General features: G+C 40.2%; 1 protein-coding gene across 3 annotated transcripts in view; it reads left to right on the plus strand.

Moving 5' to 3' along the window:
- Positions 1 to 15,442, plus strand: part of NEMF (nuclear export mediator factor) — a 69,851-nt gene that overhangs the window by 32,867 nt on the left and 21,542 nt on the right. For all 3 annotated transcript variants that reach the window (XM_033188105.1, XM_033188106.1, XM_033188108.1), the window contains 3 exons: positions 4,893 to 4,996; positions 5,703 to 5,765; positions 14,521 to 14,633. In XM_033188105.1, the coding sequence (XP_033043996.1) occupies positions 4,893 to 4,996; positions 5,703 to 5,765; positions 14,521 to 14,633 (280 nt within the window). The remainder of the gene's footprint in view (positions 1 to 4,892; positions 4,997 to 5,702; positions 5,766 to 14,520; positions 14,634 to 15,442) is intronic.

Here is a 15,442-nt window from a genome sequence, read left to right on the forward strand (position 1 = left end):
GGAACAGAAATTAACTGGAAAGAACGTATGTGGAACTAATTGCTTCTTGAACAGACTCTCAGCCAGTCCTCCTGTTTTCATTCTCATCTTAAACTCGTACTTCCTTAAGTGTTTGTGCTGCCATTTGTTTAGCGTTTTATGAGTTTTACATTGTAAATTTAGTTGTTGCTTTTTTCACTGTTAGCTTAGGATTCAGCTTCTTAAGTCTGATCACTTGTCCATTTGTTTTCTAGCTTTCAAATTTGGTTGTATTTGTCTCTTCTCTCTCTCTCTCTGTTTTGTTTGACATCTCTGTTGTTGAATAGGATCATCCTGTAATTATCATTTCTTGTAATGTTCTTGTTGGGTATTGGTATCAAGGTCATATTGCCTCATAAACAAGTTGGAAAGTGTCCTTTTTCAGTTGTTCTTAAATATCTGATGAAATTCACCTGTGAAGCTGAGTCGTCCTGGAGTTTTCGTTGGGGAAGCTTTTCATTGCAGATTCAAATTATTTAGTAAATGTAAGGACTGTTCAGATTTCCTAGTTTTGGTGAGCAGTGTTTTTTTTTTTTTTTTTTTTTTTTTTTTTTTATTGGAGAAAGTTATAATATTCTTCTGCGAATTTGTCCATTTCTCCTTTTACTTTTGCCAGTTTTTGCTTTTTATATATGAGACAATGTAATTCGATGATACAACTATGTAACTGTTATATCTTTCTAATGAATTGAGCCTTCTATCAACTTTAATGAAATGTCCTTCTAACTTGTAATTATTTTTTCCTTCTTTGTCAGGTGTAACTAGTTCAGCTTTCATTTGGTTAGTGTTTACACAGTATATCTTTTTTCTTTCTTTCTTTTTTTTTTTTTTTTGTTTTTTTTGAGACATAGTCTTGCTCTGTCACCCAGGCTGAAGTGCAGTGCTGCAATCTTGGCTCACTGCAACTTCTGCCTCCTGGGTTCAAGCAATTCTGCCTCAGCCCTCTGAGTAGCAGGGATTACAGGTGTCTGCCACCATGCCTGGCTAATTTTTCTGTTTTTAGTAGAGATGAGGCTTCACCATGTTGGCCAGGCTGGTCTCAAACTCCTGACCTCAAGTGATCCACCTGCCTTGGCCTCCCAAAGTGCTGGGATTACAGGTATAAGCCACCGCACCTGGGCTATCTTTTTTCATCATTATATTTCAGCCTTTCCATCCTTGTATTTTAAAGGAGCAGTCTGACAGTCTTTGCTGTTTACCTGGGCATTTAATGCATTTATATTTAATGTAATCTCTGATATATTTGGGTTTAAATCTACCCATCTTACTATTTGCTTTTTACTTGTCCCATTTGTTCTGTGTCCTCTTTTGTCTTCATTATTGCCTTCTTTTGATTGACTACTTTTTATTGACTTGTTGGCTGTACATTCCTTTACTAGGATGATTACAAAATGCATCTTTGATTTTTCTCTCCCATTATTTTTGTCCCTATATCTTTGTCTTTTTACAGACCTCTTTACTATCAATAGGGGAAAGGTTAAGTAAGTGTAGTGTGTCCATTCAGCAACGAAGAAAATGTACTTTTAGGTGAAAAAAGCAATATGCAGAACAGTTTGTGCTATGTCTAAAAATGTATTGGGGGAACCCACCCCCAATATTTCAACATAGTTTCTTGATATTTTCCATAAGTGCCGGCCGGCTGAGAAATAAAGAGAAAGAGTACAAAGAGAGGAATTTTGCAGCTGGGCTGCTGGGGGTGACATCACATATCAGTAGGACCATGATGCCCACTGGAGCCTTAAAGCCAGCAAGTTTTATTAAGGATTTCAAAAGGGAAGGGGGTGCAAGAACAGGGAGTAGGTCACAAAGATCACATGCTTCAAAGGGCAAAATGGAGAACAAAGATCACATGCTTCTAAGGAAACAGGACAAGGGCAAAATCAAAAACTCCTGATAAAGAGTCCAAGAAAGATCACAAGGCAAAGGGCAAAAGCAGAATTACTGATAAGGGTCTATGTTCAGCAGTGCACGTATTGTCTTGATAAACATCTGAAACGACAGAAAACAGGGTTCAAGAGCAGAGAACCAGTCTGACCACAGATTTACCAGGGCAGAGTTTTTTCCCCACCCTAATAAGCCTGAGGGTACTGCAGGAGACCAGGGCATATTGCAGTCTTTATCTCAACTGCATAAGACAGACACTCCTGGAGTGGCCATTTATAGACCTCCCCACTGGAATGCATTCCTTCCCCAGGGTATTAATTATTAATATTCCTTGCTAGGAAAGGAATTTAGAGATATCTTCCCTACTTGCATGTCTGTTGATAGGCTCTCTGCAAGAAGGAAAATATGACTCTATTTTGCCCGACCCTGCAGGCAGTCAGACATTATGGTTGTCTTCCCTAGTTCCCTGAAAATCGCTGTTATTTTGTTCTTTTTCAAGGTGCACTGATTTCGTATTGTTCAAACACACGTTTTACAATCAGTTTGTACAGTTAACACAATTATCACAGTGGTCCTGAGGTGATGTATGTCCTTATCTTACGAAGATAACAGGATTAAGAGATTAAAGTAAGGGCTGGGTGCGGTGGCTCATGCCTGTAATCCCAGCACTTTGGGAGGCCAAGGCGGGTGGATCACGAGGTCAGGAGATCGAGACCATCCTGGCTAACATGTCTCTACTAAAAAGAATACAAAAAATTAGCTGGGCATGGTGGCAGGTGCCTGTAGTCCCAGCTATTTGGGAGACTGAGGCAGGAGAATGGCATGAACCTGGGAGGTAGAGCTTGCAGTGAGCCGAGATTGTGCCACTGCACTCCAGCCTGGGTGACAGAGCGAGACTCCGTCTCAAAAAAAAAAAAAAGATAGTAAGACAGGTGTAAGAAATTATGAAAGTATTGTTTGGAAACTGGTTAATGTCCATGAAATCTTAACATTTATGTTCCTCTGCCACAGCTCCAGCTGGTCCCTCCATTCGGGGTCCCTGACTTCCCGCAATAGGAAAGAGAAGATTAGGATAAATATTTTAACTTTTCTATGTGTAAAGAATCTCGAGAAGGATGCTCAGAAAGCCAATCACAATGGCTCCCTCTTTGGTGTAGTGACAGGAACTGAAGGGATGCAGGATCTCTCACTACCTTTTTTTTATTTTTTATTTTATTTTTTATTTTTATTTTTTATTGAGACGGAGTCTCATTCTGTGGCCTGGACTGGAGTGCAGGGGCGTGATCTCGGCTCACTGTAAGCTCCGCCTCCCAGGTTCACGCCATTCTCCTGCCTCTGCCTCTAGTGTAGCTGCGACTACAGGACCCTGCCACCACGCCCAGCTGATTTTTCGTATTTTCAGTAGAGACGGGGTTTCACCGTGTTAACCAGGGTGGTCTAGATCTCCTGACCTCGTGATCTGCCCGCCTCAGTCTCCTGAAGTGCTGGGATTACAGATGTGAGCCACCGTGTCTGGCTGACCTTTTTTTTTTTTTTTTGAGGCGGACTCTTGCTCTGTCGCCCGGGCTGGAGTGCAGTGGCCGGATCTCAGCTCACTGCAAGCTCCGCCTCCCAGGTTTACGCCATTCTCCTGCCTCAGCCTCCTGAGTAGCTGGGACTACAGGTGCCCGCCACTTCGCCCAGCTAGTTTTTGTATTTTTAGTAGAGACGGGGTTTCACCGTGTTAGCCAGGATGGTCTCAATCTCCTGACCTCGTGATCCGCCCGTCTCGGCCTCCCAAAGTGCTGGGATTACAGGCTTGAGCCACCGCGCCCGGCCGGGGGCTGACCTTTTTTATAAGTAAATAATTTTATTCAACCATGAGTATATGTTACCCAATTAAAAAGTCAGATTAGAAAATAGTAGTAAAGTCCTTTCACTGTTGTATTAGGGAGTGTAAGTTAAGTATCTGTGCTTAGTCTACCATTTTTAACCAAAAGTTTTAAAAATTGTGGATTAAAACATACAGAAGATAATCTCTGTAGTCATATATCATGTAGCAAGTATTTATTTTCATCTGTCTTGCATGTCATTTTCTAAATGTCATACAGATAATATACTCTATACTTTTTATCTTGCAGGTATTAATCATGAAAACCCAAGTTACTTTGTCTTTTGAGAAAAGTTATAATTTTACCCTCCTAAAGACAATTTTTGGTCTTTTGTGTTTAAAACAACGTAAATAATATCATATATAAAGATTAATTACGTTCATTTATTGAGAACAGAGTGGGAAACCAACATTTCTTTCTTATCAGTGGTCTAAAGCCTCTTCAGTACCTCACTCAAAGAAAGCTAAACTTAGGGACCATATGACATTTTATACTTTTGCTTTATGTAATTTATTGTTAGAAGTTATTGAGTTTAAGGCCGGGCGCGGTGGCTCAAGCCTGTAATCCCAGCACTGTGGGAGGCCGAGGCGGGCGGATCACGAGGTCAGGAGATCGAGACCATCCTGGCTAACACAGTGAAACCCCGTCTCTACTAAAAAATACAAAAAACTAGCCGGGCGAGGTGGCGGGCGCCTGTAGTCCCAGCTACTCGGGAGGCTGAGGCAGGAGAATGGCGTGAACCCAGGAGGCGGAGCTTGCAGTGAGCTGAGATCCGGCCACTGCATTCCAGCCTGGGCGACAGAACGAGACTCCGTCTCAAAAAAAAAAAAAAAAAAAAAAGAAGTTATTGAGTTTAAGAAGGCTTATGGAGTAAGAAGGTAACTTTTTTAAATATAGAATTTAATTTCTTTTTTCTAAGACTGTCTTAAGAATATCCTAGGGCAATTTATATTATAGGTTTTTAGTCAAATTCAGCTGGATACCTTAAAAAAAATTAAACCATCAACTTGTCTTAAACTACACAGGCAGGATAGCTTCCTGTTGTGTTTCGTTTGCAAAAAGGGTATGAATTCAGGCAGCTATAAAGAAAAGTTAACTTTTTTTCTTTCATCTTGGTAGGTTTGAGAAATTTCTATGGTTCATTAGCTCAGAGAACTATCTAATTATAGGTGGACGAGATCAGCAACAGAATGAAATAATTGTGAAAAGATACTTGACACCAGGTAGGTAAGATTAAAATTCGGAAGAATTTTCTCTTAAATGATTGGATCAGTTATCTCAATATTAGGCATTGATTTTCTTGTTATACTCTTTTGTTTGATAGATTTAACTAGTAGAAAGATTTGATGCATGATGCTTCATGGTTTGTTGAGTATGTGTTTTGATGCTTTTAGTTTTTAAGTGAATATTCCTAAAATGATATTGCTGAGCTAATCTGTAGTGTTGGACTTTCAATACTCTATTACATTAGAGTATTGAGTAACTTTCAGTCTTCAGAGTCATTGTAGGTCAAATTTTTAAAAGGTTACTGTTGCGGTGTTAAAGTTTGCAATCATTTTTCACACTTAGAGTTAGGACTTGGCCGGGTGTGGTGGCTCACGCCTGTAATCTCAGCCACTTTGGGAGGCTGAGGCAGGTGGATCACCTGAGGTCAGGAGTTCAAGAACAGCCTGGCCAACATGGTGAAACCCTGTCTCCACTAAAAATACCAAAAAAATTAGCTGGGCATGGTAGTGTGTGCCTGTAATCCCAGCTACTTGGGAGGCTGAGGTGGGAGAATTGCCTGAACCTCAGGGGCGGAAGTTGCAGTGAGCCGAAATCACACCACTGCACTCCAGCCTGGGCGACAGAGTGAGACTCCATCTGAAAAAAAAAAAAAAAAAAGAGAATTAGAACTTAAAGTGTCATTTTTTTTTGTCTGTATTTAAGGAGACATTTATGTACACGCTGATCTTCATGGAGCTACTAGCTGTGTAATTAAGAATCCAACAGGTAATATATTTCTTTCTATTCAGAATTCTTATTCCTTTCTTTAAAATATTTTTAGTGTAAGACAAAAATTTAAGAGGGCCAGATGTGATGGCTCATGGCTGTAATCCCAGCACGTTGGGAGGTTGAAGTGTGAGGATTGTTTGAGGCCAGGAGTTTGAGACCAAACTGGGCAAGACAGTGAAACCCCACCTCTAGAATAATTTTTAAAAATCTGGGTGCAGTGGCATGCACCTGTGGTCCCAGCTACAGAAAGTTGAGGTGGGAGGATCAGCTTGGGTGAGAGAATGAGACTTCGTCTCTAAAACACAGACACACACATACACACGCGCACACACACACACGTAATAAAAAAGATACAGTGATAAAAGGATCAGTCTATCAAGAAGATATAACAGTTATATGTGCTGCTAATAACAGAGCCCTAGAATACATGAAGCAGACCTGACAGAATTGAAGGGAGAAAGAGATAGTTCTACAATAATAATTGAGGACTTTAATACCCAACTTTCAGTCATAGAATAACTGGACGCAGAATCAGCAAGGAAATGGAAGACTTGAACAACACTATAAACGAAATCTAACAGACACCTCTAGAATACTCTACCTAACAACAGCACAATACAGGCTGAGTATCCTATCTGAAATGCTTGGGACCAGAAGTGTTTTTATATTTTGAAGTATTTGCATTATACTTACCAGTTTAGCATCCCAAATCCAAAAATCAGAGATTCAAAATGCTCCAAAACATTTCTAGCAAACACCAGTGGGCATTTTCTTTAGTCGTCATGCTGCACTCAGAAAGTTTTAGATTTTGGAGCATTTTGGATTTTCAGATTTGGGGTGCTCACCCTGTATTCTTAGGTGCACATGAAATCTTCTCTGGGGTAGACCATAGGATAGTCTCTAAAACAGGCCTTGGCCGAATGTGGTGGCTCACGCCTGTAATCCCAGCACTTTGGGAGGCTGAGGCAGGCAGATTATGAAGTCAGGAGGTTGAGACCAACCTGGCTAACATGGTGAAACTCAATCTCTACTAAAAATACAAAAAATAAGCTAGGTGTGGTGGCACACGCCCGTAGTCCCAGCTACTCAGGAGGCTGAGGCAGGAGAATCGCTTGAACCCAGGAGGCAGAGATTGCAGTGAGCTGAGACAGCGCCATTGCACTCCAGCCTGGGCGACAGGGTGAGACTCCCATCTCAAAAAAAGAAACAAAAACAAGTCTTAATACATTTAAAACTCTTGAAATTAGACAAAGTAAGTTTTCTGACTATAATGAGGTGAAATTAGAAACCAGTAGTAGAAGAAAATGTTTTAAATTCATAAGTATGTGGAAATTAAATACCACAGTTACAAATAAGGAATGGAACAAAGAGGAAATCACAAAATATGCCACAAAACACTTTGAGATGAATGAAATGAAAATACCGTATGTCAAAACTTATGAGATGCAAGAAGAGCAGCCCTTAGGGGGTAATTTATAGCTGTAAATGCCTATTTTTTTTTTTTTTTTTTTTTTTTTTTTGAGACGGAGTCTCGCTCTGTCGCCCAGGCTGGAGTACAGTGGCCGGATCTCGGCTCACTGCAAGCTCCGCCTCCCGGGTTCACGCATTCTCCTGCCTCAGCCTCCCGAGTAGCTGGGACTACAGGCGCCCGCCACCTCGCCCGGCTAGTTTTTTGTATTTTTTAGTAGAGACGGGGTTTCACCGTGTTAGCCAGGATGGTCTCGATCTCCTGACTTCGTGATCCGCCCGTCTCGGCCTCCCAAAGTGCTGGGATTACAGGCTTGAGCCACGCGCCCGGCCAAATGCCTATATTTAAAAGAGGAAATTTCTATCTCAAATCAGTAACCTAACTGCACTTTAAGAACTAGAAAAACAACCCAAAGCAAGGAGAAGGAAGAAAATAGTAAATATTAGAGTAGAAATGAATAAAACAGAGAATAGGAAAAAAATAGAGAAAATGAACAAAACCCAAGTTGGTTCTTTGAAAAGGTAAACAAAATTGATAAACCCTTGGCTAGACTGACCAAGAAAATAGAGGACTCAAATCCCTAAAATCAGGAATGAAATAGGGAACATTACTACTGACTTTACAGCTATTGAAAGGATTATAAGGCAATACCATGAACACTTATATGCCAGTAGATTATGTAACCTAGATGAAATGGACAAATTCCTACAAAGATATAAATACTAAAACTGACTCAAGAAGAAATAGAGAATTGAAATAAACCTGTAAGTACAGAGATTGGATTAATAATAAAGAAAAAGATGTTAAAAATACTCATCGAAGAAAACCCTAGGCCAGATGACTTTACTGGTGAATTATAAAGAAGGTTGAATGCCAGTTCTTACAAACTCTTCCAAAATATGGGATCAATGGGAACACTTCCTAACTCATTCTACAAGGCCAGTATTACAAAAACCAAAGATAACACAAGAAAACTACAGACTAATACCAGTTATAAATATAGACAAAAATATTTGACAAAATATTAGCAAACTGAATCTGGCAGCATATTAAAGTGACTATATACCATGACAAAGTATGATTTATCTCAGGAATGAAAGGTTGGTTCAGTATATGGAAATTAGTGTAATACAGTCTACTAATAAAGGACAAAAAACACATAGATTATCTCAACTTATGAAGAAAAACCATTTGACAAAATTCAACATTTGTTTGTGATAAAAACACTCAGCAAACTAGGAATAGAAGCGATATTCCTCAACTTGGTAAACAAGCACTTATGAAAAACCCACAGCTAACAATCATACTTACTGCTGAAAGATTGGGTACTTTCCTCCTCCCATCAGTAATAAGACAGATATGTTTGTTTCTTGCCCTTTCTATTTAACATTATACTGATGGTTCTATATAGGTCATTAGGCAATAAAAAGAAATAAAATCCAAATTAGGCAAAAGTAAAACTATGTTTACAGTTGATATGATCTCACACATTTAAAAAAACCTAAAGAATCCACCAGAAATTATCATAGCTAATAAGTTCAGCAATGTCCAGGATATGAGATCAATAAACAAAAATCACTTGTATTTCTATACACTACCAATTAACAGTCTGAAAAGGAAATTAATAAAACAAGTCAATTTATAATAGCATTAAAAAGAATAGAATACTTAGGAATCAATTTACCAAAAGACTTACAACACTTACAAATAATAAACTATAAAATTATTTTAAGGAATTAAAGAGCTAAATTGGACATCTCATGTGCTTGTATTGGAAGTCTTAATATTGTTGTGATAGCAGTACTCCCCAGTAATCTATGGATTCAGTGTAATCCCTCAAAATTGCAGCTGCTTTTTTTGTTTGTTTGTTTTGAGACAGGGTCTCCTTCTGTCACCCAGGCTGTAATAAAGTGGTGTGATTGGTGCCCTGCAGCCTTGACCTTCCAGGTTCAAGCGATCCTCCCATCTCAGCCTCCTGAGTAGTTGGGACTATAGACACATGCCACTGTGCCCAACTAATTTTTGTGTTTTTTGTAGAGATGAAGTTTTGCCATGTTGCCCAGACTGCTCTCGAGCTCCTGAGCTCAAGCAATCCACCCACTTTGACCTCCACAAGTACTGGGATTACAGGCATGAGCCACTGCCCCTGGCCCAGCATTTTTTTTTTTTTTTTAAGAGATGGAGAAGCTGATTCTAAAATTCATATGGTAATGCAGGGGGACTCAGATTAGCCAAAGCAGTATTGAAAATGAAGAGCAAATTTTGAAGGACTCATATTTCCTGATTTTAAAGCTTTCTACACAGTAACAGTAAGCAGGACACTATGGTACTGGCATGAAGATGGACAAATAGATCAAGGGATAGAATTGAGATTCCAGAAATAAACCTGTAGTTTATGGTCAGTTAATTTTCAGCAGTGGTGCCAAGACCAATGGGGATAGAATTTCCTGTTTCTTTTTTCTTTCTTTCTTTCTTTTTTTAATTTATTTTTTGTTTTTGGTTTTTTGAGATGGAGTCTTGCAGTGTCGCCCAGGCTCGAGTGCAGTGGTGTGATCTCGGCTCACTGCAAGCTCTGCCTCCCAGGTTCACACCATTCTCCTGCCTCAGCCTCCTGAGTAGCTGGGACTACAGGTGCCCGCCACGACGCCGGGCTAATTTTTTGTATTTTTATTAGAGATGGGGTTTCACCGTGTTAGCTAGGATGGTCTTGATCTCTTGACCTTCTGATCCGCTGCCTCGGCCTCCCAAAGTGCTGGGATTACAGGCATGAACAACTGCACCCAGCCTCCGGCCTCTTTTTTTAAATAGACAATTTTTTCGCCCAGTTTTAGGTTCACAACAAAATTGAGCAGAATGTATAGAGATTTCCCACATAACCCCTGCTGCATACATGCGTAACCTCCCCTATTATCAATATCCCCCACCAGAACAGTACATTTGTTACAACTAATAAATCTACATTGACACATCATTATGACCCAGAGTCCACAGTTTGTATTAGGATTCACTCTTTTTTTTTTGAGATAGAGTCTTGCTCTGTTGCCCAGCTGGAGTGCAGTGGCGTAATCTTGGCTCACTGCAACCTTGCCTCCCGGGTTCAAGCGATTCTGCTGCCTCAGCCTCCAAAGTAGCTGGAATTACAGGCACGTGCCACCACACCTGGCTAGTTTTTGTATTTTTAAAAGAAACAGGGTTTCACTGTGTTGGCCAAGCTGGTCTTGAACTCCTGACCTCAAGTGATCTGCCCACCTCAGCCGCCCAAAGTGCTGGGATTACAGGCATGAGTCACCAAGCCCAGCCAGGGTTCACTCTTGATGATGTGTAGTCTTCGAGTTTGGACAAATGTATAAAACATGTATCTGCCATTATAGTATCATACAGATTTAGTTTGGCTGTACTAAAAAAATCCTCTGTGCCCTGCCTGTTCATTCCTCCCTTCCCCCAACCCCTGACAACCACTGATCTTTAAAGGCTGGCTTCTTCACTTAGTAGTGTGCTTTTACCTTTCCTCCATGTCTCTTCATGGCTTGATAGCTCATTTCTTTTTATCCCTAATAATGTTCAGTTGTCTGGATGAACCACAGTTTATCCATTAATCTACTGAATTTGGTTGCTTCCAAGTTTTGGCAATATGAATAAAGCTACTATAAACATCTGCCTAGGTTTTTGTATGGATATAAATTTTCAGTTCATTTTGGTAAATACAGAACATCAAGATTGTTGAATCACATGGTAAGAGTATTTTTAGTTTTCTTTTTGAGACGGAGTCTCACTCTGTCGCCCAGGCTGGAGTGCAGTGGTGCGATCTCGGCTCACTGCAAGCTCTGCCTCCTGGTTTCATGCCATTCTCCTGCCTTAGCCTTCTGAGTAGCTGGGACTACAGGCGCCCGCCACCAGGCTGGCTAATTTTTTGTATTTTTAGTAGAGACGGGGTTTCACTGTGTTAACCAGGATGCTCTCGATCTCCTTACCTCGTGATCCACCCGTCTCGGCCTCCCAAAATGCTGGGATTACACACATGAGCCACCACACCCAGCCATATTTTTAGTTTTGTAAGAAACCACCAGACTGTCTTCTAAAGTGGCTGTATCCTTTTACATCACCACCAGCAATGGGAGTTCCTGTTCCACTGCCACCAGAATTTAGCGTTGTCAGTGTTTTGAATTTTGGCCATTATCATTGATGCATAGTGTATTTCAGTGTTGTTGTAATTTGCATTTCCTTGATGACTTATTAGATATTCATATGTATATCTTTGATGCAGTGTCTGTTAAAAGTGGCCTATTTTTTAATTGGGCTGTTCGTGTTTTTACTGTTGAGTTCTAAGAGTTTTTTGTATATTTTAGATAACAATCTTTCATCTGTTATGTCTTTTGCAAATATTTTCTGCCAGTCTGTGGCTTAACTTTTTAACAGTAGTGTGGACTACTAGATATCGACATGCAAAAGATTGAGGATAGACCTGTTCATCACACTATTTATAAAAATTAACTTGGCCGGGCGCGGTGGCTCAAGCCTGTAATCCCAGCACTTTGGGAGGCCGAGACGGGCGGATCACGAGGTCAGGAGATCGAGACCATCCTGGCTAACACAGTGAAACCCCGTCTCTACTAAAAAGTACAAAAAACTAGCCGGGCGAGGTGGCGGGCGCCTGTAGTCCCAGCTACTCGGGAGGCTGAGGCAGGAGAATGGCGTAAAAACCCGGGAGGCGGAGCTTGCAGTGAGCTGAGATCCGGCCACTGCACTCCAGTCCGGGCGACAGAGCGAGACTCCGCCTCAAAAAAAAAAAAAAAAAAAAATTAACTTAAAATGCATCCAAGACCTAAACTTAAAAGCCAGAAGTATAAAGCTGCTAGAAGAAAACAACGCATAAATTTTCATGATCTTGTATCATGTAGTAATTTCTTAGATATGATACCAGAATCATAAGTAATCAAACAAAAAACAGATAAGTTAGACATGAAATTAAAAACCTTAATTCAGCCCGGACACGGTGGCTCACGCCTGTAATCCCAGCACTTTGGAAGGCCGAGGTAGGTGGAACACCTGAGGTCAAGAGTTCAAGACCAGCCTGGCCAACATGGTGAAACCCTGTCTCAACTAAAAAATATGAAAAACTAGCCTGGCGTGGTGGCAGGCATCTGTAATCCAAGCTACTTGGGAGGCTGAGGCAGGAGAATCGCTTGAACCCAGGAGGCGGAGATTGCAGTGAGCTGAGATGGCATCATTGCATTCCAGCCTGGGCAATGAGCGAAATTCCGTCTCAAAAAATACAATAAATAAATAAAACCTTAATCCAAAGAACATTATCAAGAAAGTTAAACGACAACCCACAGAATAAGAGAACATATTTGCAAATCATTTATCTGATGAGACTAGTATCCAAATAATTCTTAAGTTTCAACAATAGAAAGGGAAGTAACCCAGCTGAAAAATGAGCAAGAGATTTGTATGGATATTTCTGCAAAGATACGTGAATGGCCAACCATCACATGAAACAATTCTCAGTATCATCAGTCATTAGGAAAATTTAAATCAAAATCACAAGATACCAGTCAGGCGCTGTGGCTAATGCATGTAATCCCAGCACTTTGGGAGGCAGAGGCAGGTGGATCACTTGAGGTCAGGAGTTTGATACCAGCCTGGCCAGTATAGTGAAACCCCATCTCTAGTTAAAAAAAAAAAAAAAAAAAAAAAAATATATATATATATATATAATTAGCCGGGCGTAGTGACACACACCTGTAATCCCAGCTACTCAGGAGGCTGAGGCAGGAGAATCGCTTGAACCCAGGTGGCGGAGGTTGCAGTGAGCGGAGATCACGCCAGTGCACTCCAGCCAGGGTGAAAAGAGCATGACTCCATCTCAAAAACACAAGATACCACTTTATACCCACTAACACGTGTTGGTGATGATGCTGGCAAAAACAGTAACATGTGTTGGTGATGATGGTGGAGAAAATAGAATACTGCTGGTGGGAATGGACAGTGATACAGCTGCTGTGGGAAATGGTTTGGCAGTTGCAAAAAATGTAAAACATAATTGACCCTGCAATTCCTCTCTTAGGTATATACCCAAGATAAGCAAAGGTATGTGTCCATACAAAACTTGTTTGCAGATACTGATAGCAGCATTATTTATAATAGCCAAGAAATGGAAACAATCCATATGTCATTCAATTAATGAATAAACACAATGTGGTATATCCATATAATGGAATATTATTCAGACTTACAAAGAACAGAAGTACTTATATGTGCTTTTAACATGGAATGACCTTGAAAAACATTAAGCTAAGTGAAAGAAGCCAAACCTAAAATGCTATGTATGATTACATTTGTATAAAACGTCCAAATTAGGCAAAACCATAGAGACAGAAAATAGATTAGTAATTGCCAGGGACTGGGTACAGAGGAGAAAATGGGGAGTGGCTGCTAATGAATATAGGGTTTCTTTTCCGGGATGATGAAAATGTTCTGGAATTAAATAGTGTTGATGGTCATGGTCACACAGCATTATGAATATACAAAAAGCCATTGAATTGTACACTTTAAAGGGGTGAATTTTATGGCAGGTGAATTATACCCCAATTTAAAAATATTTGAAATCTAACCATAAGGGACATATTATTCATATATGCTCTTCGTGTTCATGATTCCGCCAATCTGTTTTAATTTTGGAAGTCTTCAAACTTTAAATGGATTTCTCTAAATTATCTTTTCTGGAGTGAAGTTAGAATTACTGATGTGAGAGGATATTTCTTCTCTGACATGTTTTATTTACATAGGTCATTTAAAAGCTTGCTCTGTAAATAGCAATATTAAAAATACATTTTTAGTAACTTTTTATAATGGTGAAGTAAAAATGTATTAGTATTTAAGATATATGATTGACCGGCCGGATGCGGTGGCTTACGCCTGTAATCCTAGCATTCTGGAAGGCTGAGGTGGGTGGATCATGAGGTCAGGAGTTCAAGACCAGCCTGGCCCAGATGGTGAAACCCTGTCTCTACTAAAGATACAAACATTTAGCGAGGAATGGTGGCGGGCACCTGTAATCGCAGCTACTCAGGAGGCTGAGGCAGAGAATTGCTTGAACCCAGGAGGTGGAGGTTGCAGTGAGCTGAGATTGTGCCACTGCACTCCAGCCTGAGTGACAGAGCGAGACTCTGTCTCAAAAAAAAAAAGATACATGATTGACCCTGTCATGCAGCATGTAATTTTCATCTTTCTCTGGAGAAAGTCCATGCTTTGGTGTTGAAACATTATGCGTTGTTATTCCAGGAGAACCCATCCCCCCACGGACCTTGACTGAAGCTGGCACAATGGCACTTTGCTACAGTGCTGCTTGGGATGCACGAGTTATCACTAGTGCTTGGTGGGTGTACCATCATCAGGTAATAAGGGCTCTTGTCCTTTTTCTTAACTTACTAAGAGCTACTGTGTGCCAAATTTTGAGTATAGAAGTAAATAAAGCAGACAAGGCTCTAATAGAGCTCACATTTTTTTGATAGAGGAAAATATGTACATAATGTCAGGTAATAAGTGCCATAAAATATGTATTTTTTAAAGCATGAAAGGGGATAGAGAGTGATAGGGGATACCATTTTGGATGAAGTATTGGGGGAACCTTTCTAGGAAGGTAGGATTTGAGCAGAGAGGTAAATGAAGAGAGAGTGATCCATGCAGTTATACAGGATAAAGAGTATTCCAGTTATTATCGATTTTTATTGGCATACTGACCTAAAAGGCCTTTCTCCTGTTCATCTTTGTTGGAATATTCTGAATTCTCTTGGGCCCTTCCAGAAAAGTAGGCATATCCTCTTTGTTTTTGTTTTTTTAATTCATTTGTTTTTAGTAATTGCCCTTCTTTGTGGTTAATGATGTTGTTGGGGTTTTTTTTTTGCATTTATTTTTTTTTCTTTGTAGAGATGGGGTTTCACCATGTTGGCCAGGCTGGTCTCGAATTCCTGACCTCAAGTGATCCTTTTGCCTCAGCCTCCCAAAGTGCTGGGATTACAGGTGTGAGCTATGGTGCCTGGCCAGCACTGTTTAGTTTGGTGATACTTCATTCCATATTTGACCTCACATTGCTATTGATTTCTTATCATACTTTTGAGAATTATAATTGATAATGATGTACTTTTATAAGTTCCTAAAGCTGTACAGTAGGATGAAAAGAGTTCAGTTTCATTATACTCCCTTA

Source organism: Trachypithecus francoisi, unplaced genomic scaffold (assembly GCF_009764315.1).
Source record: "Trachypithecus francoisi isolate TF-2019V2 unplaced genomic scaffold, Tfra_2.0 Lachesis_group3, whole genome shotgun sequence".
Classification (NCBI taxonomy): Eukaryota; Metazoa; Chordata; class Mammalia; order Primates; family Cercopithecidae; genus Trachypithecus; species Trachypithecus francoisi.